At 45.7% G+C, this 23,676-nt stretch overlaps 1 protein-coding gene across 1 annotated transcript; it reads left to right on the top strand.

Annotated features, from left to right (window-relative positions):
* The first annotated feature begins 596 nt into the window (after positions 1–596).
* MXD4 (MAX dimerization protein 4) lies at positions 597–23,667 on the top strand. Its single transcript, XM_035138288.3, has 6 exons — positions 597–1,083; positions 1,503–1,590; positions 12,382–12,411; positions 14,574–14,688; positions 15,004–15,163; positions 19,901–23,667. The coding sequence occupies exons 1-6, from the start codon at positions 1,020–1,022 to the stop codon at positions 20,041–20,043; spliced, it is 600 nt and encodes a 199-aa protein (XP_034994179.1). The 5' UTR covers positions 597–1,019; the 3' UTR covers positions 20,044–23,667.
* Positions 23,668–23,676: the final 9 nt, after the last annotated feature.

The raw sequence follows: 23,676 nt of genomic DNA, 5'->3' as shown, positions 1-23,676 counted from the left end.
AAATTCAGTTTAGTTGCAAAGTGGTGTGAATCCTTAGATTATTAGGAACTCAAGATTTGCTGGTGAGAGGCCTGTGGCTGAGCTGCAGCAACCAGCTCAGGCCTCTTCACACATTGTCATTTTCAGGTGAGGATGCTTCATGTTGTTTAACTTATATTTACTGTACTAACATGCGGGGGTTTTTTTGTATGTTAATATATTTTTTATTGTGTCCCTATATCAGTATGAAATTGTTTATTCTACGCTTTTAACCCCTTCCGTGCACCAATTAGACTAAAGCACGCTGCTTATCCCCCAGGCTTGCCCCCCACCCCCATCAGGGCGGCCACAGCCTCGACAGTTCCGCCCGCTCGTTTTCCTCACCGGGCCGCTAACTGCGCAAGCGCGCCCAGGGGCGCTCCCGGCGCCGCCCTCCTCCATCCCAAACTGAGGCGCCGCCTCCCGCGAGGCGTTCAACTTAAAACTTCATTTGCATGGGCTCCCCGTGCCCAATCACTCGCCGCCGCCTGTTTTGCATAGAGCCCGGCCGGCCACTCACAGAGCCCGGGGGCCGGGCTACCACGTGCTGTTGCTAAGCTTCGGCTTCTGAAGTTGTTGCTATAGTCGCCGGCCTATCAGGGGGCGAGGCTCTTGATCTGTCAACATTCTCTTCGCCGGAGGGAGGGAGGGCAGCTGGTTGGGTTGTGTGTGTGTGTTTTTCCCCCTTCCTTCCTTCCCCCCCCCCAACCACCTCGCCTCTGATTGGCTCCGCGATGTCTCAGGACCCTGTGGGTGACGCTATCGACTGGCCCAGGCAGCCGTCCGTCAGCTGGGAAAGTAATATGCCCAAACTGTGGGGGTTTGTAGACTTGGGCTCAGAGAGCAACACTTTGGAGGAGCCTCCCTGCGCGCGCTTGTGAGCTCCCGAGTCCGGAAAAAACCCCGAAACCATCGCTAATTGCTACGATTGCTGTTATTGTTTTTTCCCCTTCCTTGCTGCTTAAATTGCAAAAAAGCAAAACGAGGCAAAGCCTGTGAAAATGGAGTGGAATTCCCTGCTGATGCTCCTGGAAGCTGCGGAATACTTGGAAAGGCGAGACAGAGGTACCTACAGCAATATTCCCTGCAAAGTTGAGGTGCTCCTACCCCACCCCCACCCCAGGGCTGCGATGCACCCCGGATATATATATATAAAGTCACCTTGAGTGGGGGTGGGGGGATGGGTTTGTTTTGTTGCAAAAACGACTTAAAAGAAAAGGAAAAAGAAAAACCCACGAAATGAAGAAAAAAATCTCCCCACCGTTGGTCTGGGGGCGCTGCAGGTCCGCCTTTGCTCCCTCTCCGCCAACTCTCTCCCTTTGCAACTGCTTCCTCCCTTTGCAAGAAGTTGCTCGCGCGCTGCTTGCAACGTTTGCACGGGCGGCAACAGCAGCAATACGCGGCGCTGGCAGTTGCCGTCCCGGGTTGTCACGAGCTCAGCTTTTTGTGTGTGTGTGTGTCTTTTTGCCTCTTCCCCCAACCAGAAGCGGAGCACGGCTACGCCTCGGCGCTGCCTTTCGACAGCGGCTACGCCAGGAGGAAAAGCAAGGCCGGGAAGCCCCAGAGCAGCCGGTGAGTCCGGGGGGGCTACGATCCCCTAAAACCCAGGAGCCTTCCGGTTAAATGCAGCTCTTCCCTCGGCCTTATTATTGGAGGGCTACAGGTGTTTCAGCACTACAACTCCCATCATCCCTGGCCGCTGCTCCTGCTAGCTAAGGATGATGGGAGTTGTAGTCCACCCACACCTGATAGGACCCAGAGGCCGTGTTGATGCACTAGCACAAGGTATTGCAGCGGCTTCACCACCAGAACAGAAGCAGGAGGTCGCCATTTCCTTCTGCCCGCCCGCCCTTCCCCGACCCCCTTTTCTGGGCTGGGTTTATGTTTTGGTCTCTCCTGAAGAAGCTGCCACGCGTACAGCGGGGGTTCCTTTCTCCCAAGCGAGCCTCCCCTGGATGCTACCATAAGGTTACCAGATTTTTTTTCAATGAATCCGGGGACACTTTTCAACTTCAATGGATTTTTGTATGGGGACTGATTTGTAAATCCGGGGACTGTGCCCGGGAAACGGGGGGGTCGTCTGGCAACCTTGTGCTACCAACCCCCAAAACTGCCAACTTCAGTTTTCAAAAGCAGGTGCCTTGTGGGGGGGGGGGAATGAAACGCACAAAAGTCAAACCTGCTGAACTTGTTTTAAATTGCAAGAATAAGCAGTTCAGCAATCTTTGATTATCTTTCTCGAATACAAAAAGGTGTTTCAGCGGCGCACAGATCATTCTGAACAATCTTGGGAACTGCGGTGTTAGAACTTAAAAGTATCTTACGAGTTTCAGTTACAGGCGCATCAAAACTGCACTTTGTGCAACTTTTCCTTTGCAAAATTTGTCCCCTGTTCCTTGGGGGTCGAGTGCTGATGATACAGGTTGAATTAGTTGCCACCCCAACTGGTCTGTTTTGCAACATTGTTGATCGCGTGTAAGCTTGAGCTTTGAAAACCTACATTAAAAAGTAAAAGTAAAATACTATCAGGCAGTTACAGTATAACAAAAACTAATCTGTATAAAGCTGTGTCCCTCTGAGGTCTGCATCCTAATGACCATGCCAGCCCTGCTCCTACCACATGCCTCGCTTGTAAGCCTCTGCTTTTTTTTTTTAATGCTTAACCTGGAAGTGATTTCCACTGGATTCAGTGGGACTTGCAGGTGAGATTCTACATGGTCTCTATAAAAAGTACAACTTAAAAGATGCACTAAGAGAGTAGCAAGGTGGCAGAACGCTGTAAGATTGTTTTTATTTTGTTTCCCATTGAAAGTAATGGAAAGTGAATTAATCCATTCCAGATGGGTCCATGGCGTCCGTAAACCGAGGTGTTCGTAAACCGAGGTTCCACTGTATAAGTAATGTGTTTGAAAGGGGAGTTTCATCTGGCATTTTATACTGGTTGTTGAAGAGAGCACTAGGGAGCCCTTGGAAGCAGGAGCTTGTGAAGCACAAACTACACACACACACACACACCTACCTTCAAACCCACCCCCCTTGCAGGCACTCCTGTCCGAATGACCAGAATGAGCTGCTTAGGATTGTTTCGCAGGCTCAGCAGATTTGTCTGGCTTGCCCCAACCAAAGTCCAGGACACCCTGTGTTTTAAAGAACGTGCCTGCTTCTTCCTTGACTTCCTAAGATACCCGTTCATTGTTCCTGTTGCCCTCCTTTGTTTATCCTTCTCTTTGTTCATGCAAAATATCATCTTGGAGAGAGAGAGAGAAAACTACCTACAAAGGAATCTGAAATAATCACAAGCGATTGCAATATCAGACAAGCTTCTCAGTCGCTTGTTACCCCCCCCCCCCAGTGCAGCCAACAAAATGTTGCAGCATAACTGAAATCAGGAATGAGTCTAGTGACTTTGCAATGCATTTTTATTACTATAGCCAATTAGATACTTAAGGCACCACAATATATTTGTATTGCAACATTTAAAATGCACTTAAATGCAGGGCTCCTTCCAACTCATATGAGCCCTGTCGCATTAGATCACAGGCCTCTCTGGTCCAGATCCTGTTTTTCACATTAACTACCCAGATGACTCTGAGAAGCCTACAAGAAGAATATGAAAGCACTTGTTGTTGTTTAGTTGTCTTAGTCATGTTCGACTCTCCGTGACCCCATCAACCAGAGCATGCCTTGGAAACTCTCCCTTTCTTCTCAAAGCTTCTCCTTTTTTATGTCCATAGAGTTTTCTTGGCGAAATACTGGAGTGGATTGCCAGTTCCTTCGCCACATTTAGTCTAAACTCTCGGCTATGATCTCTGTCCGTCTTGGGTGGCCCTGCATGGTATAGCTCATAGCTTCTTAAAAGTTATTCTTAGCCCCTTCGCCACAACAAGGCAGTGATCCATCCCCTACTCTCCCCAGAATCAAAATTAAGTACCCGGTTTTCTTAACCTTGTCACAAACCATCTCTGGGTCCAGGGGTGCCAACTATAGGGGGCTCTGCGTACCTGGGGCACCCACAAATTTTTTGTTGCAGGTACCCACACCTTAGGGTCCCCGACTCATCTGGGTTCCCTGTCTGGGTTCAAAGCAGCAGATGAAGTTTTAGCCATAGGAAAGGAACATTGTGTTGGCTTTGTAGTTGGATCAACTCAAAAATCTGATGTGGACTTTGGTTATTGAAGTCCACCTCGTAGATGCGGGAAGACTTTAAAGGAAGACTCATACATTCTAGCAATACCTGCAGAAAAACCCTGGGAGCTAACTCTCGCCAGCCCCAGCCAGCATGGCAAATGGTCAGGGTTGGCAACAGTTATGTGAAGAAGTGTGCATGCACACGAAAGCTCATGCCAATGACAAACTTAGTTGGTCTCTAAGGTGCTACTGGAAGGATTTTTTTAATTTAGTCCAACAACAGTTCAGTCACCCTGATATGGACAGCCTTCCTCCGGTTGTTTCACTTTCAAGAAATAGTATGTACAGCCTGAAGAATTTCCAATTTCTTCTGTGCATAGCAGGGTCACCGTTTCAGATGGGGGAGGTGGGTGGAATTCTCGGCAAGCAGGGTTTTCAATATATTCAGAATTAAATACTCTGTTTTAAGAGCATCTGTTGCATTTTTGTGCTTCATAAAAACTGTAACGGTGTAATAATGTCAAGCGCATAGTCTATATGTTCCGTTTAGATCTGTAAAACGTTGCCCCAATGAACCTTCATAAATGGGGAAAGCCGCTTTGAGAGGGACTGAACAAAATGGGCGCACTTCTCCCTGCTTCAAATGAATCTTTCCAGCCCTTAATTAATCTGCATTGTTTGCAGGGGTGGGGAGAGAAATTTCCCCTAAAATTTCCTTATCCCAACAGGTGCATGCAAGAAATTGTGGCGTGGGGGCCAATATTATTCAATTAGCAATACTGAAGAAGCATAAGCCCTACCTTTCGTTTCCTAACACGAAACACTCGAGGCAGCTAACATCACAAGGAAATGCAGGGTCGAGAACCTCGCCTTTCATTTGCAATGCCAAGTTTGCTTCTTTCATACACCGTTTTGTAGAACTAGGAGATTAGGGTAGGAATAACCTCACCTTGTGAAATTTCTCCTGCGATCCCGCCGAGTACAAGCACCTGCAACCTAATAATCCTGACGAGGCAGAGCAACCATGGGATTGCCCAGGCAGAGAGATGGAAGCTATGTATGACAAACAATATGCCTGTTGTCTTTGCCCATGGAGTTTTCTTGGCAGCGATACTGGAGTGGCTTGCCAGTTCCTTCTCCAGGTGGATCACGTTTAGTCAAAACTCTCCACTATGACCTGTCCATCTTGGGTGGCCCTGCACGGCATAGCTAATAGCTTCTCTGAGTTATTCAAGCCCCTTCGCCACAACAAGGCATTGGATCCATGAAGGGTGTGCTATGGTCCATAGGGTCACGAAGAGTGGGACACGACTAAACAACAACATGACAAACAAATCTGAATTAACCCACAGTAGGATGAGGGTTGCGAGTTAAGCAGCAAGTCATGGGCTGGGTATTCCAGTCCTGACCCATTGAAGAAATTGAGATGTCATTGGAGAGGCAAGGCAAGCTCATGGCGGTAGGCTGAGCATCTGCAGCATTTTTGTTCTCTGTTTTTCACGATTTTGCTTTTCTGCCTTTCTAACTTGGGCAAACACAGTTCACACGTCCGGTGAAGCTGGCTTTAATTCAAAAAAAAGCTTGCACCATATTAAATTTGGCACCATGGGACTGTTGTTTTTGCTGCAGCAACCTAACAAGGCTACCCCTCTGGAAAGCGCACAATAAGCTTTGCTTGTTGTATTTCTGCCAGCCACGGAGCTTTTAAAGATGCGAGAGTGCTGTCGAGAAAAAGGAGGCATTTCTCAGAATAGGAAGAGGACTTCAGATCCGGCGGCCAAGTGTGGCCCTCCAGGCCGCTCTGTCTGGCCCTCTGAACCCGCCCTCTGAGACCCACTCCTCCCCAGCCCTGCTCTGCACCCTCCTTGAGTGTTCTCCCCTGACTGGGTTGCATCCTTGGACCTCTTCTCTGCCTGGGTAGTGCACAGAAACAGGTGTGCGGTCGTGTGTAGAAACGAGCCTACTCTGCAAAGGTAACCTGCATTCATTGCTCTGCTCTGCCCACTAATGGCATGGAAGGTTGCTGAGAAGGTTTCAGGTTGAAAAGGTTTCCCCTACCTTAGAGACGTGGGTGGCACTGTGGTCTAAACCACTGAGCCTCGGGCTTGCCAATCGGAAGGTTGGCAGTTCGAATCCCCGCGACGGGGTGAGCTCCTGTTGTTTGGTCCCAGCTCCTGCCCACCTAGCAGTTCAAAAGCACGTCAATGTGCAAGTAGATAAATAGGTACCGCTCCGGCGGGAAGGTAAACGGCATTTCCGTGCGCTGCTCTGGTTCGCCAGAAGCGGCTTAGTTATGCTGGCCACATGACCTGGAAGCTGTCTGCGGACAAACGCCAGCTCCCTCGGCCTATAGAGCGAGATGAGCGCGCAACCCCAGAGTTGTCCGTGTGACTGGACCTAACGGCCAGGGGTACCTTTACCTTTACCTTAGAGAAAGCTAAGATCACAGGAAAACAAGCAAGGGAGAAAGGGGCAGATATTATTATTATTATTATTATTATAAATTATTATTGAAAGATCACAACTGAATGCATTTTGGTGGGACTCATGCTCTGTCTCATAATACATTGATGTTCCGGACTATATAACTCAGGCATTTCTGCATTTTCCTACAAAATTAACAATGTTGACTCTCCGCCCTTGATAGCCAGCAGCCAGGGCCACCTCTAAGGCAAGGCTGGGTGGTGCAGGGCGCCGCCACATGGTGCCCACTGCAGCGGCGCTGCGCCCGCCAGACAGCCGCGGTGGGAAACGGGGCCGGGGGGGGGGCCGCCGGAGCGATCTTCACGCCAGGGTGCCTCATATGCTTAAGACGGCCCTGCCAGCAGCCTTATAAAGTTGCACCGATAGAATAAGGCACCGGCTTGCTAACGGAGAGCATGAGGAGAGCTGTGTTTTTATATTGTAAATCGCTTTGTGATCTTTGGGTGAAGGGTGGTATCAACTTTTTATGCCATGATTTTTAAAATTAAAAAAAAACCCCACAAATCCTTATTGTGACTTGAGAGGTCTTTTATTTTTTGTTGATTTAGGTCTGCAATGATCTAAGTGTACAATAACCGTTGAGATTTTCAGATAGTGGCAGCCTTAGTTCCTAGCAGATACTACCGTGTTTCCCCCTTTTTAAGACGTAGTCATAAAGTAAGCCAGGGCAGCAATTTTAAGCATTTGAGAAATCTAAGACATACCCCGAAAATAAGACATGCCTGCCAGCTCGGGGCCTGGAACCGGCTGCTGCAGCACGGAGCACCCAGGCACCGGCGAAGCAAGGAAGCAGAGCGGGGAGGTGCAGATCAGCTGTAGCACGGGAATCAGCTGTTCCTGGCTCAGCTGTAGCGCGCGCTTAGGATGAACTTCAGTGCTGAGGAGGGAAAATGGCGTTTAAAAACGCCGTTTGAAGTGATTTCAGCCTGCCGCCCCCCACCCGGAACCGGCCGCTGCAGCGCAGAGCACTCAGCAGCGCGGATGGAGCGCCCAGCAGCTCTGGGCGGCGGGGCGGCAGGCCTCCTTGGCAGGGCCAGGAAGAGACGAGGCCGCTGGCTCGGGTGCTCCTGACCCCAGCCGCTTCGGTTTTCGTGGATTCAGCACTACCGGTACGGTAGCAACGCCGGCGGCAGCAGGAGGAGAAAGCAGCCTGTCAGGTCGGCGCCCAGCAGCGCTGCACAGAGCGCCCCGAGCCTCCGGGAGCGTTGCTGCTAGAGCGTTGCTCCTGGAGGCTCAGGGTGCTCCGCGAGCCCCTGAGGCGGCTGCCGGCTCCCGCTCCGCCCCGCAGAGTCCCAAGTCAATGGGCCCTGACTAGAAGCAACAGGAGCGCTGGCTCCCTGCTTCGGCCAAAAGGCTTGGTCTCGCCACCGCCTCCTTCTCTGGCCATGCCGTGAGCTTCCCTTTTCGTAAACGCGCAACCAGGTGAAACCCGAGAGCGGCGCTGAGGCAGTTTCAATACCTAAGTGGAGTGGGCGGGCCGCGGCGACGGCGGCGGCAGGGGGGGGGCAAAACTTTTGCTTGAAAGGCGGCTCCGGGCATCCAAGAGGCAGGCCTTGGTTTGGAGAACGAATCCGGGGGCTGCGCAAGAGCGATCGGCTGACAGATCCACTAATGGTTCGCTCTTGTGTCCCTCCCCACTTGCTGTCCCGTTTTGGGTTGCCAAGGCAACTAACAACAAACACCGTGCTTTTCTCTTGGTTCTCTCAGGCGAGTTGAGAAAAAGGGGTGAGAAGTGGGGTTTTGTTATCGCTCCCGCTGCTTCCTCTCCCGCTCCTCACAGTCAAATAGGCTTCTGGGCTTCGCTGCTGCCGCCGAGTACCCAAGCGGCTTGCCCCCTTTGCCATTTTAAAAACGTGTTTCCTTTCAGTTACCCTTGCGCCTTGCTTTGTTGCTTACGGTTGAAAACGCCACGTGGCTCGGGGCTGCTGGGCGCCGACCTGGCAGGCCTCCTCCTCCTCCTCCTGGAGGTGCCCAACAGCGCCGCGCAGAGCGCCCCGAACCTCCGGGAGCCAGCAGCAGGAGGAGGCAGGTGCCCAGAACCATGTGGTACTTATGGTAATAAACATTTTTAGACACCCCCCGAAAATAAGCCATAGGCTTATTTTCTTGAGTAAAATTAATATAAGACGGTGTCTTAAAATGTGGGAAACACGGTAGCTGCAGTAGTAAAGAACCTTCTGGCATCTGTTAACTGAGTTGGTGTGGAGGGGGGGAAGAAAGGATTAACGAAAGCATGGTGGACAGGTTAGACTAAGCTCTTGCAATGTCTGAGGAGAAGAGCTAAATGTTTTGACAGGGAGCATGGAAGAACTAAAAATGCAGGGCAGAGAAGGATGATGGCTGGAGAAAGCAGGAGAAAGCAGGATGGAGTAGGGACAAAATCCGGGACTTGAGCAAATAATTGTTTGGCAGACATGGCCAAAGAAAAGGTGAGATGGGGACTAGCTTACACATAGTTAGGGTTAGTGATTTTGTTTCTCGGCTCGTGTGCCTGTAAAAGTTTTACAAAGTAGTCAACAGAAGCCGAGCCTGACCCAAATAATTTGCCTTTTAAATTTCTTTCTCAGAAACCACCCAAGGTCAAATTACAGGAAGATAAAATACTGAAAACATGCAGTGTTTAAAACCACAAACAGTAAAAATGATGAATCCATATGATACTTAAAAGGACACTTCCCCGTCAAAGTTAACAAAATCAAAACCAGCAGAATATACAGTTAACCAAAACCAAATAAAAAAAAATTAATGGTATTTAAAAACAAACCCAGTCCCTTGCCATCAGATGCCTGGTGCTGAAGAGACACCTAGTGGGCTTTGCTGCGAGAGCATTCCACAGACTGGTGGAGGGGCCACAACCCGAAAGCCCCTGCCCCACTGTTGCCACTCCGTGAGAACTCTCTGAGGTGACAGGTGAAAATGGGGAGCTTTATTCCAGTAACTTTTGTGCCCAGCTGTTTTTAAAGGTGCAGGAGAAGGGCCACTGTACAATGGCCCTTGCTTGTACAATGGACAAGTGTCCATTGTACAAGCAAGAAAAGTATGGAATCCATGGACCACAAAGCAAAGGAGCTATATAGAGTTGCTTTATCCAAATTTGAGGACTCTCCCCTTGAAGAGATGCATATAGGACAAAAGTTTGCCAAGTGCAGCTTCTCACGTCTTTCAAGATGGCGGCGAGAAAAGCCCACACCTTGCGAAACTCTTGCTTCCGCAAAGCTTGCGAGCGCAGGGGTCCCATCAAGACTTAGCAACTCTCAGGAGACGCTGATGCCTAAGTTGTCAGTGAGGATGGGAAGTGACTTTCTCAAATTGATCTGAACTAAATAGCGCAGGGCAAACCCTAGGCTTGGCCTCACCTAAAGTGGGCCAAGCAGCCTCCTCCTGCATGGTGAACAAAACCAGGATGATGCACGCCAGTGGCAAAGTTGCCTTTATCTACCCAACTGTGCCCACAGCTTTGCCCTTTAGGCAGGTTACAAAAGCAGCCACTGGCTTCTGGTTGATGGAACAAGGGAGCTCAGGCATGACCTATGTGCAGAGAGAGTTGTTATACGTGCTGATTGTTGATCTCGGTTTTCAACTAAACCATTATCTCCTTATCCCTGTTCTTGGAAACTGTACGAATGTACCTTGTTTAGTCGTTTAGTCGTGTCCGACTCTTCGTGACCCCATGGACCATAGCACGCCAGGCACTCCTGTCTTCCACTGTCCAATCATCTCGTCCTCTGTCGTCCCCTTCTCCTAGTGCCCTCAATCTTTCCCAACATCAGGGTCTTTTCCAGGGAGTCTTCTCTTCTCATGAGGTGGCTGGAGCCTCAGCTTCAGGATCTGTCCTTCCAGTGAGCACTCAGGGCTGATTTCCCTCAGAATGGATAGGTTTGATCTTCTTGCAGTCCATGGGATTTTCAAGAGTCTCCTCCAGCACCATAATTCAAAAGCATCTATTATTCGGCGATCAGCCTTCTTTATGGTCCAGCTCTCACTTCCATACATCACGACTGGGAAAACCATAGCTTTAACTATACGGACCTTTGTCGGCAAGGTAATGTCTTTGCTTTTTAAGATGCTGTCTAGGTTTGTCATTGCTTTTCTCCCAAGAAGCAGGCGTCTTTTAATTTCGTGACTGCTGTCACCATCTGCAGTGACATCTGTTGCTCTAGGTACGAACGTACGAACGTACCTAGAGCAACAGTAAGTCGTGTTAGATCCTTGTGCCCCGATCCTAGTGGAATAAATGGCTGAGGAAGGACAGAGGAATCGTTCTATAGGTTGTGCCTTCCGAATCCACCTCGGAGTGTTCTAAGGTCTGCAACTGCTGTTCTTGGGTTTTCCCTTCTTGTCCATTGGGGCTTCTCTGGATATTGAACAAAAACAGGCACCTTATGGCTCGAGAACTTTCTACACCTTCCTCTCAACTGGCCTTTTCCAGGCTGCAGTTCCCTTCCTCCGAGATCGTTTCCTTGGAAGGTAGAACACGCAGATGACTTCTCCCAGTCCTTTTCTTTATCTCTCTTCATCTGTCTGGTTTTGGAACTGTGAAATGATGGGCCTTCCCACCCACAACAGGGCAAATGTTCCCTTGATAACCATTGCAATGACATAGGCTGCATCTTGTGCCTCTTGTCCAAAGTAAGATCTGCCGCATAACAGGCTCACATGCCAGATGTTAAATAAAAAAATTCCTTCAGTAGCACCAACTTAAAGACCAACTAAGTTTTTATTTTGGTATGAGCTTTCGTGTGCATGCACACTTCTTCAGATACACTGAAACAGAATCCACCAAACCCTTATGTATATTCAGAGGGTGGGGGTGGGGGTGATGAGAATGGGTGATGGGCTGATGGGAGTGGTAAACCTGTAGATGGCTGTTAACGACTGCTGATGACTGCAATTGGTCCTTGGGGGGGGGGGAAGCAAGGGCTGAGACGCTAAAGAAAGCTTGATCATGCATAATGAGATAAGAATCCAATGTCTTTATTCATCCCAGGTGGCTCCATGGTTTTAAGCTTGGTAATGAGTTCCAATTCAGCAACTTCTCTTTCCAGTCTGTTCCTGAAATTTTTCTGTAATAAAACAGCTGCTTTGAGATCTTGTATAGAATGTCCTTGGAGATTGAAGTGTTCTCCTACTGGTTTCTCTGTCTTGTGGTTCCTGATGTCAGATTTATGTCCATTTATGTCAGATTTATGTCCATTTATGCCAGATGTTAGTTCATCTGTTCCCAAAGGACCGTGAGAGAGTTCTTCTGCTGATCATACGGCCAAAGCGTACTACAATTGGGCATTTATTGTAGACAACATGGTGCCCTGCAAATGCTGTTGGAAAGCAACTTCCATCAGCTCTAACATTGGTCATACTGGCTGGGGCCGATAGGCAGCCTGTGGTCCAACAACATCTGGGGCCCCCATTGTTCCTGCAACAGCTAACTGCCATAAGCAATAGTGCTATTTAAGAGATATGTGGCCTGCAGACTTTAGTCCTACCAAAAAAAAAAGCTTCCTTTTTTGGACTATTTTTTATGTGCGGAGGGGTTATTTAATTTTGTGAAGTGTGAAATATCAAAATCCCAACCAGATGCAAGGTTGAGCCTTGGGGGAGAAAATAAGATGTGCTAATATCAAAATAGGTCCCTAATTTTTTGTTAATGGATTTCTGACAGGAACTGATTGAAAGTCCTTTGTTTCATTTGAATTTCGGGTTATTAGCAAGTAATACTCTATAATATATTATACTTTCTGTTGTTTTTTATAGGTCTTCACATAATGAACTAGAAAAGCATAGGTAAGTAGCACGAATCAAACAGAACCAGTACGGACACTATTATTCTGCCGTGGCACAATCCTACAAGAGAAACATTTTCAGATTGGAAATCGCAGGGAATTATATCTGTTAAACCCGTGTTTATTTTATGAAAGTGTTTGCTGTCAAATTTCAACCCCTCGTTTTCAGAAACAGGCATCTAAACGTCGAATTATACTGTGTGAATAATGCTGTTTAAACTTAATATTTTAATGTCATTGAAACCTCTCTGAATCTGTCTACTGTAGCTCTTAAGGGGCACGTTCCTGGCTAATAATTGGCAGCTCCGTTGCTTGCTGGAGCATCAGAAACAAATGGCACCTTTCCACAGGCACTAGAAAAGTAAGGCAGTGCCTGGCAACTACAGAGAGCCGAGATAGGCGTTACACATGGTTTCTCGCCTCTGATAGCAGAATCTCCTGAAGGGTGCCTATAGAAGAGCCAAAAAGGTTGAGCAGTTAACAGGGTAGGCAGACAGGGCATTTGCAATGTGTTTTTCCAGCAAGGAAGCTGGAGAAATAGGGCTGGGGTGAGGAGAAAGGGAGAGAATCAGTGCAACAAATTGCCACCCCGTATTGGTGCTGGGCTCCTGGTTGTAGGGGCACACAAAGTAGAGAATGGAATTTCGCTCCAACAACTTGATTTCCCCCTGCAACTTAGTGCTAAGCGCCCATGGCCACACACAGAAACACACGGGTCCTGGATTAAATAAACTGACCTGCTGTTCACTGGAACTCAAATAAAAAGGCACCAGTAGGCTGGTGCTTGTGTGCTGGCTGTCTCTCTCACACTCATTCACAACAACTCCCACACTTGCTGTTTCAGCAGGCAGGGCAAAGGCAACAGCAGACAGTACACAGTAGGCATGCTCGGAACAAGAGTAAAGCCTGCTGCAGCCTGGATCTCAAAGCCTGCTGCTGTCAGTCTGTGGCCCAGTGCAGCAACATCCAAATGCATGGCCCTCTAACTGGAATACCATGGCCCCTACCCTGTTCCCTACGTCCAGTGTGTGGCTATCTTATACGCTAATCCTTGCACCCTGATGGGCTTGGAATGCAAACCTGGAAGATCGTAGGGTCCAGATGCCCTAGAAAAACACTAGTTTTGAAAAGCAAAACATCTGCCTGGAGATGGGTGGAAAGGAGCAGGCCATAACACTGTTCTGTCATTGATTGATTGATTGATTGATTGATTGATTGATTGACAGATATAGGAGTTTCTAGGTGGAAATTGAAGGGGCGTATGACCCAGGTGGCGCTGTGGGCTAAACCACTGAGCCTAGGGCTTGCTGATCAGAAGGTCGGCGGTTCGAATCCCTGTGACGGGGTGAGCTCCTGTTGCTCGGTCCCAGCTCCTGCCAACCTAGCAGTTCGAAAGCACGTCAAAGTGCAAGTAGATAAATAGGTACCACTCCGGCGGGAAGGTAAACGGCATTTCCAAGCACTGCTCTGGTTCACCAGAAGCGGCTTAGTCATGCTGGCCACATGACCTGGAAGCTGTACGCCGGCTCCCTCGGCCAATAATGCGAGATGAGTGCGCAACCCCAGAGTCAGTCACGACTGGACCTAATGGTCAGGGGTCCCTTTACCTTTACCCTTTATGAAGGGCAGGAGAGAGTGGCTTTGAGATTTTGGGTAAATGCATAGTGATTTCCCCCTGCGCTCTGCCCTAGCAACCCTAATACGGTAAGTCTTCACTGATACCAATCTAATTTCTGAGCAGTCTGGGAGTTTTCACAGGTTCTTATTATAATTGTCAATGTGTCATTTAACCTTTAGTCTAGGGAAGATTCCAACCACAGAACAAGCCCTTGTTGCATTTTCTCCTCTGCCTCTCAACCTTCTGTGTCCTTGTGCTGTGTTGAGTCTTTTACACGGTGCCAGCTGCCCTGGAAATCGAAGCAGGATATAAATGTGTTAAAGACTGTGACGATTTTTTTGGGGGGGGGGGACAATGATGAGAAAAAAATGGGTTTGATGCTTTGAACTTTGCTCAGATCTTTACAAGGGTTGTCATTTTAGCGCTGGGGTGAATGTCCTTTTTGCCTGTTTAAAGGTTGCACTGTGCAGAAATCCTGAAAGCGGAGTAAATTTATATGCCGTCTATTGCACTCGAGTAAGCTAAATGTTTCTTTAAAATTTCAGGCGAGCTAAACTACGACTATATTTGGAAGAGTTAAAACAACTTGTCCCTTTGGGAGCAGATAGTACTAGACACACCACACTCAGTCTGCTGAAAAGAGCCAAGATGCATATTAAGGTAAAAAGAGAGAGAGAATTACCTTTTATTTTGTTTTACTTAAACAACAACCTGAGCCCCTCCCCCCCTTTTTTAGTGAGAGGGCGGGATTGCAGATTTCCTAATTTAAAAGGTGCTGCTCTTACTTAATGGTATAATTTTTTCAGTCTTCTGTGCTGATGTGGCAGGTTAAAATCCAAATATTTTAGTACATGGAGAACTCCACTTTTTAAAATAGTTTTTTTATTTTATTTAAATGAGAGCACCGGATCACCAGTGCAACCAGAATACTGTTTTTACTGTTAAATTACTGTTAAAATTATTCTAAATCCTTAGAAATTGGAAGAACAAGACCGGAAAGCTCTAAATATTAAAGAACAGTTACAGCGAGAACATCGATACCTCAAGCGTAGATTGGAACAGCTCTCCATGCAGGGCCTGGAACGAATTCGCACAGACAGCCTGGGATCAACAATATCTACAGATTCTGAGCAAGGTAGGTGAGGCCTGGAAATCGCCATGGGTCTGTTAACTAAACTTAGGCTGTATATTTCTCTAAGGTATGTACTGGGCATCCCAAAACAAGTATGTATATTAGAATGTCCAGCGCCAGAAGTAGAGACAATTCAAAGCATAACGGTCAATTCATTAAAAAACAATAAATCGGGAATGCTGTGGATGCAGCATAATCTTGATTTCAGTAAGGCTTTTGACAGAAGTATCCTATTATATTCTTGCAGAGAAGCTGGTCATTGGTATGAGCTTTCGTGTGCATGCACACTTCTTCAGATTTCTGGAAGGAATTTTTTATTTTGTAGCTGGTTGATTGATTGACTTGAACCCACAGTTACTGGTTTCTCGTGACAAGTGGGGTGCCGCAGGGTTCTGTCCTGGGTCTGTTGTTGTTCAGCGACTTTATAAACGACTTGGATGAAGGAATTGAGGGGATGCTTATCAAAAAGGGACCCAGGTGGCGCTGTGGGTTAAACTACAGAGTCTAGGGCTTGCTGATCAGAAGGTCGGCGGTTCGAATCCCTGCAACGGGGTGAGCTCCCGTTGCTCGGTCCCAGCTCCTGCCAACCTAGCTGTGCAAGTAGATAAATAGGTACCGCTCCGGCGGGAAGGTAAACGGCGTTTCCTTGCACTGCTCTGGTTCGCCAGAAGCAGCTTTGTCATGCTGGCCACATGACCCGGAAGCTGTCTGCGGACAAACGGTGGCTCCCTCGGCCTATAGAGCGAGATGAGCGCCGCAACCCCAGAGTCGGACACGACTGGACCTGATGGTCAGGGGCCCCTTTACCTTTACCTTATCAAATTCACAGATGACACCAAACTGGGAGGGGTAGCTAATGCTGCAGAAGAAAGAATTGGGATTCAAGATTACCATCGTGGATTCTATTACTGGGCCCAAACTTAACAAAATGAATTTCAGTAGGGACAGATGACGGCAGCTTGTGCACTTAGGCAGGAAGAACCAGCTCCCAAATATAAGATGGAAGACACCTGCATTGCCAGTGGTATACGTGAAAAGGATCTAGGGGTCAGAAAGAAGACACAGTACTATAGCCATATTCAGATATATAAACGGCTGTCACACGGAGAATGGAGCAAGCTTGTTTTCTCCTGCTCTGGAGGCTAGGGCTTGAACTTAACAAGAAGAGATTCCAACTATTTTATTTTTATAAACACATAGCCGTTCCAAATTTTTCCTTCTTGGTTACCACAAGTTATCGCTGTGTTCTGCAGCCTGGAGTTAGCACTTCAGGGGATCAATACCAAGCAAAGTCAGTTCTGGTGGTGCTGGGACAAATGCTTCTAATGACAATAATTGTTAGATTATCTGGATTATACAGCTACCTTTTTTTAAGACCACCCAGTGTTCCAGCACATCTTTAGAACAAATGCCTTCAGTTAATGACCTGACTTCATTCTCACTTGCACCATTAACCTTGACTTGGAAATGCCAACACTTGCAAAGAAGAGAATTGCTCTTTAGACGTTTTCTTATACTGCTGTTAAATTTGATTGGATGTTGCGAAACAACAGCATACGCCAAATACAAAAAACTGTGGCTTTAGTCTCATCTTCTAAATTCTCATTTTTTGGAACTCTCCCCTCTTGCTAGTCTATGGTTGTAGCCTTCGTTTCCTTGCTTACTGTTCCAGACTGGGGTGGCTCGGTTGGTCGAGCCTGAGACTCTTAATCTTAGGGTTGTGGGTTCAAGCCCCACATTGGGCCAAAGATTCCTGCATTGCAGGCAGTTGGACCCTCGTCGTCCCTTACGACTCTATGATATTTACACTTGCAGTTTCCTATAAAATGTATTTAGAGGTTTTTGAGTGCTGGGTAATGAATTCCCTGGCAAAAGGGAGCAGTTGGTAGTGAGATGCCATATGGATTTTGCGTGAGAAATTAGTGGTGGCTTCTCAATTTCTGCACCCAACTGACAGCACTGGGAGTTTTGTGTAGATTTGTAGTTGCGTCGTAGAAGGTTCAAGCGTGGGGGGGAGTAGTAATGACACACACAGCTGAAGTCTGATAATAACTTGGTAGAATTTTCAGCCGTCTTGTTTTCCCTTAGCAACTTTTTTGCTGAATGCAAGAGAAAGAGAAGAGCTCTGGCCATACAGAAATAGAAGGTGGTAAATCCCAGTGAGGAGATAAGAGGGGGTTTGGATCAGTTTTGGGGAGTTAGAGCTTTGAGAGGGACTTTGAATGAACGATTTCGGAAAGTCCTGCTGTATAGTTTGCGATCATTGTATTAACTGGCTTATAAGTGGAACTGGTCAAAACCCAAAAACAAATATTTAAGGGTGTAAGATGAAAACAATGTGGCTTCAAAAAAAAAATGCCAGTAAACTGTCAGTCACTTTGTCTTTTATATTTTGCTTGGGCCAGTCAACAATTTGGTGTAGGATGTTAGTCATAACGAAAGTAAATACGTGGGACGATGTATGCAACAGATGAAATATACAGTGCTTAAATTTGGATCCTGGGTTCTAACATAACATGTCAAGTTGCTTTGTAATTACGAACAAAGCTTTTCAGCCCCAAATAGTCACAAACAGAGACCTGAATCCCAGCTGGCAGTAAGCAGGATCCTTGATAGCATGGTAGGATTTACCAACCACTTCTCCTCCTCCTCCATATTTGGCAGATTTATATATACAGTGGTACCTTGGTTCTCAAAATTAATTCATTCCGGAAATCCATTCCAAAACCAAAGTGTTCCAAAACCAAGGCGCGCTTTCCCATAGAAAGTAATGCAAAACGGATTAATCCATTCCAGACCTTTAAAACAACCGCTAAAACAGCAATTTAACATGAAATTTACGCTCTAACGAGATCATCTATATATATAAATATATTTATAAATGTAAAAAGGGCATGTGGGTGGGTATCCACTTTTCTCCAAAATCGTTTGACCGATTGCGTTCAAATTTTGACACACCGTCCCATGCTACTGTGAGAGGAAGCATATACTGTTTCCAAAGACAGATGTCACACCTGGGCCATGTAAAACCACAAAAACCATGTGTTCCAGAACTCACAACTCGCCCTAAAGTGCATGCTGGGGAAAAGAACAGAGAAGCAGCATCTCCATTAGCTGCAGACAATCGGTGACATCACAAAATTCCACAGCAACCAACTGAAAAAAGGCCTTTTGCAGCAACAAGGCCCAGCATTGCCCAGCAGACTGAATAGGCCGCAGCATTGCCCAGCTGGGAGAACTGCACCATTGCCCAGCCGAGAGAACTGACTAGGCCGCAGGCAACAACAAACTAAATATGGGCCTTTTACAGGGCTGTGCCTTTGGGTAGGATAAATGTGTCGGGGCGGGGTGGGGGGATTTCACATAACATGCGTGGATAGGGGAGTCTGGGTTGGGACAGGGCAAAATTTTACAGAACACGTGTATTGGGGGGAATGATTGTATGCAAAATGAAGGGGGACTCTGAAGGTGAGGGGACTCTGAAGGGAGACTCTGAAGGTCAATTTAACAGAAAAAGGTCCATTTAACACAAAAAGCCACAGCAATGCATGGCAGGGCCAGCTAGTTGAACTATAAAATGAAAGCAATAATCAGTGTACTGTACTATAAAATAAATAAGACAGTATTGTAGATTATCAAAATTAAAATTTTAAAAAAATTCTTACCTGCACTAATGATAGTCATTGCTTTTATCCATTTCTGCAGTCACACAATCAATCAGTAGCTGAACTGGGTTCCACACAATCACAAAAACAAATTAACCGAAAAAGCCTCAAAAACAAAAATGCAAAATAAATAGCAAAAACAAAACGCCAAATACAATTATTGAACTTAATCCGTTCCGGAAGTCCGTTTGACTTCCGAAATGTTCGAAAACCAAGGCAGAGCTTCTAACTGGTACAGGCACCCTGGAAACAATAGCCAACAGCCGCATCGGACATTCAGCTTCCAGAAAAACGTTCGAAAACTGGAACATTTACTTCTGGGTTTTCAACGTTTGAGAACCAAGGTACCACTATTTTTATTACACCTTTTCAGATAACCTGTTTAAAAAATTTTTAAAAAAACAACACTTAGTTTTTTACTTCTGAATTTATTGCCTTGGCTTCCTATATAAGCTTTGGTGTGCGTTTTTTGTTTTGTTTCTTTTAAAAAGAAGTGCTTAGACTAATGTAATTTGAGTATCTGAATCGAGACATGAACTCTTGCACAGGAAAGAGATGTGGTATGTGGTTGTGGCTAAGAGACTGAGCTCCGGGTTGGCAAGCCCCTGGTTTGAATCTCGCTCCTTCTGTGAACTCGGTGAACTTGGAGAAAGGTTCCTTAGACAAGCCCTTTTCTCCCTGCCCCTGCAAATGTGAAGACACCTTTGCATCATAGGAATAAGTTGTAAAATATTGCTACAGTGGTACCTTGGTTCTTGAACTTAATCCATTCCGGGAGTCCATTCGACTCCCGAAACCGTTCGAAAATGAAGGTGCAGCTTCCGATTGGCTGTGGGAGCTTCCTGCACTCAAGCAGAAGACGTTCGGCTTCCGAAAAACGTTCACAAACCGGAACACACACTTCCGGGTTTGCAGCATTCGGGAGCCAATTTGTTCGACAACTCAGCCATTCGGGAACCAAGGTACCACTGTATAGGGAAGCCCTTTGAATGCTCTAAAGCACTGTATAAACATACGGTTCGGTTCTGCTTGTCACAGTTCTGAAACTTCCATCTTCTCTCCCATTTCAATTTAGAAGTAGATATCGAAGGAATGGAATTCCCACCAGCTGAAATGGACAGTAGCAGAAGTCCCAGCGATGCGGAAGACAGTTTGCAAGGGAGCTCGAGCGACAGCGGCTACGCACATTCGCACAGACTCAATGCCAGGCTTCTGTAGCGTCGAAGGGCACCGCTCAACTCAGGACGTTCTGACTAAAGCACTTACACAAAATATGTCGGACTGCCATTCTTCCAGAAAGCCTCAGACCACAAGCATCTGAAAGGAGGTTCCGTGCCCAGGGTTCGCCGAACTACGATTGGTATATTCAATAAATTGCAAATCATGTTTTTTTTTTCTACAAAATGTGATTAGATGCAGTTGTGGCTTAAAGTCCTTTATTGTAGCCACTGTTAGTTCTGGGGTGTGTGTGTGTGTGTGCTTTTTAAAAATAATTTTTAAAGGGGATTTCCCCCCAAATGTTAAAATACAAAGTGGGCATAGCAAGTAACTACACGTGCAGATGGAGATTTTCTGTTGGCCGCTCAAAAATGGGGTTGTCTCTAGCAATAGGAACTTCTGTAGCCCAAACAGCATGTTAAAGGCTCATCCCCAGTTCTGCTTGCCACTAAAGTCTTTCTCAGGAAAACCTGCTTTTTTACCGCTGAATCAGATTGGGATTTCCCTGAATTAAAAGTGGGTTTTCCAGGGGAAAGTGGCATGACAAAGGCAAAACTGCTCGAACCATTTCTATGCATAAATAGGTCAAATGGAAGCATGGACTTAACCCTAAATCTCTCTCTGCTCGTGGTTTTCTTGGGATCACCCCCAAGTTATTTGGATTCTCACTGTTGCGGACCAAGGATTGAAAGGTTAGGGGGTAGGATAATACTTTTTAAAAGTACATTATCATTTTACAAAAAAAACAACCAACTTCTTTGGTTAACAAATATTCCTATAGGAGAAGTTATTTTGATATTTTTGAGACACACGCACACACAAAATGTATATGCTCTTGATTTATCATCAAGCGTACTGTTCGTCTTCAAAAGATGGGGGGAAACTTATTCCAATCAGGACTTAATGTGCAATGACCCTAGCTTTCTATGTTTTTATAGTGACCAACTCCGGGGAAAAATAAATCGTGTTTGCTTGCACATGTAAAAAAAAAACACTCTGCTAACTTTTGAGGGTCAGGATTATTGTGCACAAAGATTAGTTGCCTCTCATTTGGTGATTTTTTTTTAGCAATGGTTGTTTATTGTATTCATGTTTTTACTCTCCACAAAATGCTTTGACTGCGCATCGTTATGTAGCACTCAGCCCTCAGGATTTTCATTTTTTGCATTTGCATTTATTCTTCCCGCCTTCTCAGACCGTGATTCTGACAATTGTGCCACATCCAAACTAGTGAATGTCAATTCAGCAGAGGAGGCCCATGTCCGCAGCTGATACATATCCTATATATTATGATGCTTATCTAGTTCCCGTTTTAAATGATGGAAGCATCAGGTGTACATTGCCTTATGCATCTCCATTCAGGTCGTTTAGTCTCACGTAGTCAGATGGGACAAGCTGGATTGGGGCCAACACTCTCTTTTTTTCCTAATTGATTTTAATGTTTACCATTCCATATTTCAGTATTCTTGGTGAAGGATGCAGAGCTCGAATGAACCAGAGCTGGATTATCAAATAGTTGTTTAGAAGAAAGCAAAACTGTTTGCTTAAGGTTTCTGTTTTTGTTTTAATGTTACTGTATATTGCTTTCTACAGCTGCAAATACACTTAAATGGAAGGCATGGCTTTAAATTACAGTATTCATCTTAAACCTTTTTCTTTCTTTTTTGTATACTACAATAGAAATTTGAATTCCTTACAAAATGCAAAGAAAATGCTGTAAAATTGCATCGTTTATTTAGCGTCCATCAATTTGTTTAGAATATAATTACCCTGATTGTAGCAATACTGCAACCTTACCTTTTAATACACTTTAAGCGTAGTGAAGTCATTAGAGTTTGGCTTGCTGGTAATTAAAAATGGACCAATCTTTGCATCGCTACTTTTAAGGTCTTTTTTAAATAAAGATGAAAAGCTCTTTAGACATGTTATATTGCCTGTAAATACATTTTTCTATTAAATACTCTGTATTATATTTTTCCCAACTCTTCCCATTTGCTCATATAGAGAAAGGGAATAGTTATATACCTGAATCGGAGTCTCAGGTACTCTTCACCTTAGTCAAATTGTGCCTTGGTGACCATTTATCTATTCCTCTTCCTTTCCTTGTTTTTAAACCTTCGTGTGGTTACTACAGAAGCCCCAGCCAGCATGTTCGAGTAGATCATCTTGCTGAAGGTGAAGCTCTGAGACCTCTTGGTTGTTTTTTTTAAAAAAGATACTTTTAGTGCAGGGAAAATAATCGTTCCAATGCCCTATACCCAATAATTTAACCCCACTTTAAAAATGTGTTATATTCATGCGTCTCTGATCAGTGGCTTCCAAGAAAGCCATATCAACTCTGTTCCAGAAGTTCAGATGCACATAAGGATATTTTCTGCTCAATAGGGTTCTCACTGATTTAAAACGGAGAGGGGTCACTCTGTGAGAAAACTATTCTTTCCGTTGAAATGAATTGAGAGACTTGCTCTAGGGACAGGGGTCTACTGAGTAGACTGCAGGATCAGGGCCATGCTGTCAGCTGCTGCAACCTAAGGCTGCAATTAAATGGCTTTAGCGTTGGACTAAATTTTATACAGCAACAAACCGATGAGAAGGATTAAACAAAACATTTTGGGTGCCTTTCTCGGATCCTGGAAGCACCCTAGGGGTAGACCTCCCCCTATCACTGCCAGCTCCTGCTTCCGAGCATCAACAAACCTTTCCCCTTTCCTTCCTACTATTTTCAAACTGTGGGTTAACAACAAACCTTTCCCCTTTCCTTCCTACTATCTTCAAACTGTGGGTTAACAAGTGGGAATTTTAATATTTTTAAAAATCAGGAAGCCTAGAAATAGACAGAGGCAGGTATACTGGTGTTCCGCTCTTCGTTCTGCCCTGCCAGCAGGATGTAGGGCAAAGCAGTTGCAAAACAGACCTTAGGATTGCAGCCTTTGCGGCTTCCTTTAATACTCAGCATATTGTTTTTTCCTGTGGTGCTCACAAAAGGTCGGCTATACTTTTGGCAGCTTACAGACCTTGTTAGCCCAGAACTTGCTAACCAAACCATGCTGCTTCAAAAGCAGCAATCTTATCTTGTAGTCATCCCTGCTTTAACCAGGGGGAGACGCCTAAAGCTATAAACCGGCAGCTAAATTGGAAATAAACCTCTGTTAATGCTATTGCATTGTACACTTTGCATATGATAAAAAACCTTTCTTGAGAAATGATACACAGCAATATAAGCATTGTGTGTTGTGAAAAGCAGCATTAATTACTAGCTCCACTTGATTGCATTTAATGTTGAAAATCATGGTATATATTTTTAGAAGTTTACTTTAACTGTTGCTGGGGGGAAAGAGTTGTGTTGTTGTGTTTCTTTTACTATATAATGAATGGATTCATGGCTTGTAAAATGTTGGCTTTCATGAAAAAGCAGCTCTTGCACAGAACATTTCAAACATAAAAATCTTGAGAGAATGGAAAAGAGATCTCATGTCAAACATTGTTGACTTTATGCTACTCTTTAAAAAATAATAATGAATGTGTACAATTTAATGAACTCTTCCATGCTGGGTATAAGTGGCTTCGTATATCTTTTATATTTTCAATAAAGATTACTCCAGTATTCTAAGTTGCATATAAAAATGTTCTCCT

The sequence above is a fragment of the Zootoca vivipara genome, chromosome 5 (assembly GCF_965207765.1).
Source record: "Zootoca vivipara chromosome 5, rZooViv2.hap1.1, whole genome shotgun sequence".
Taxonomy (NCBI): Eukaryota; Metazoa; Chordata; class Lepidosauria; order Squamata; family Lacertidae; genus Zootoca; species Zootoca vivipara.
The sequence above is the reverse complement of the archived record's forward strand: the minus strand, read 5'-3'. Positions and strand labels throughout refer to the sequence as shown.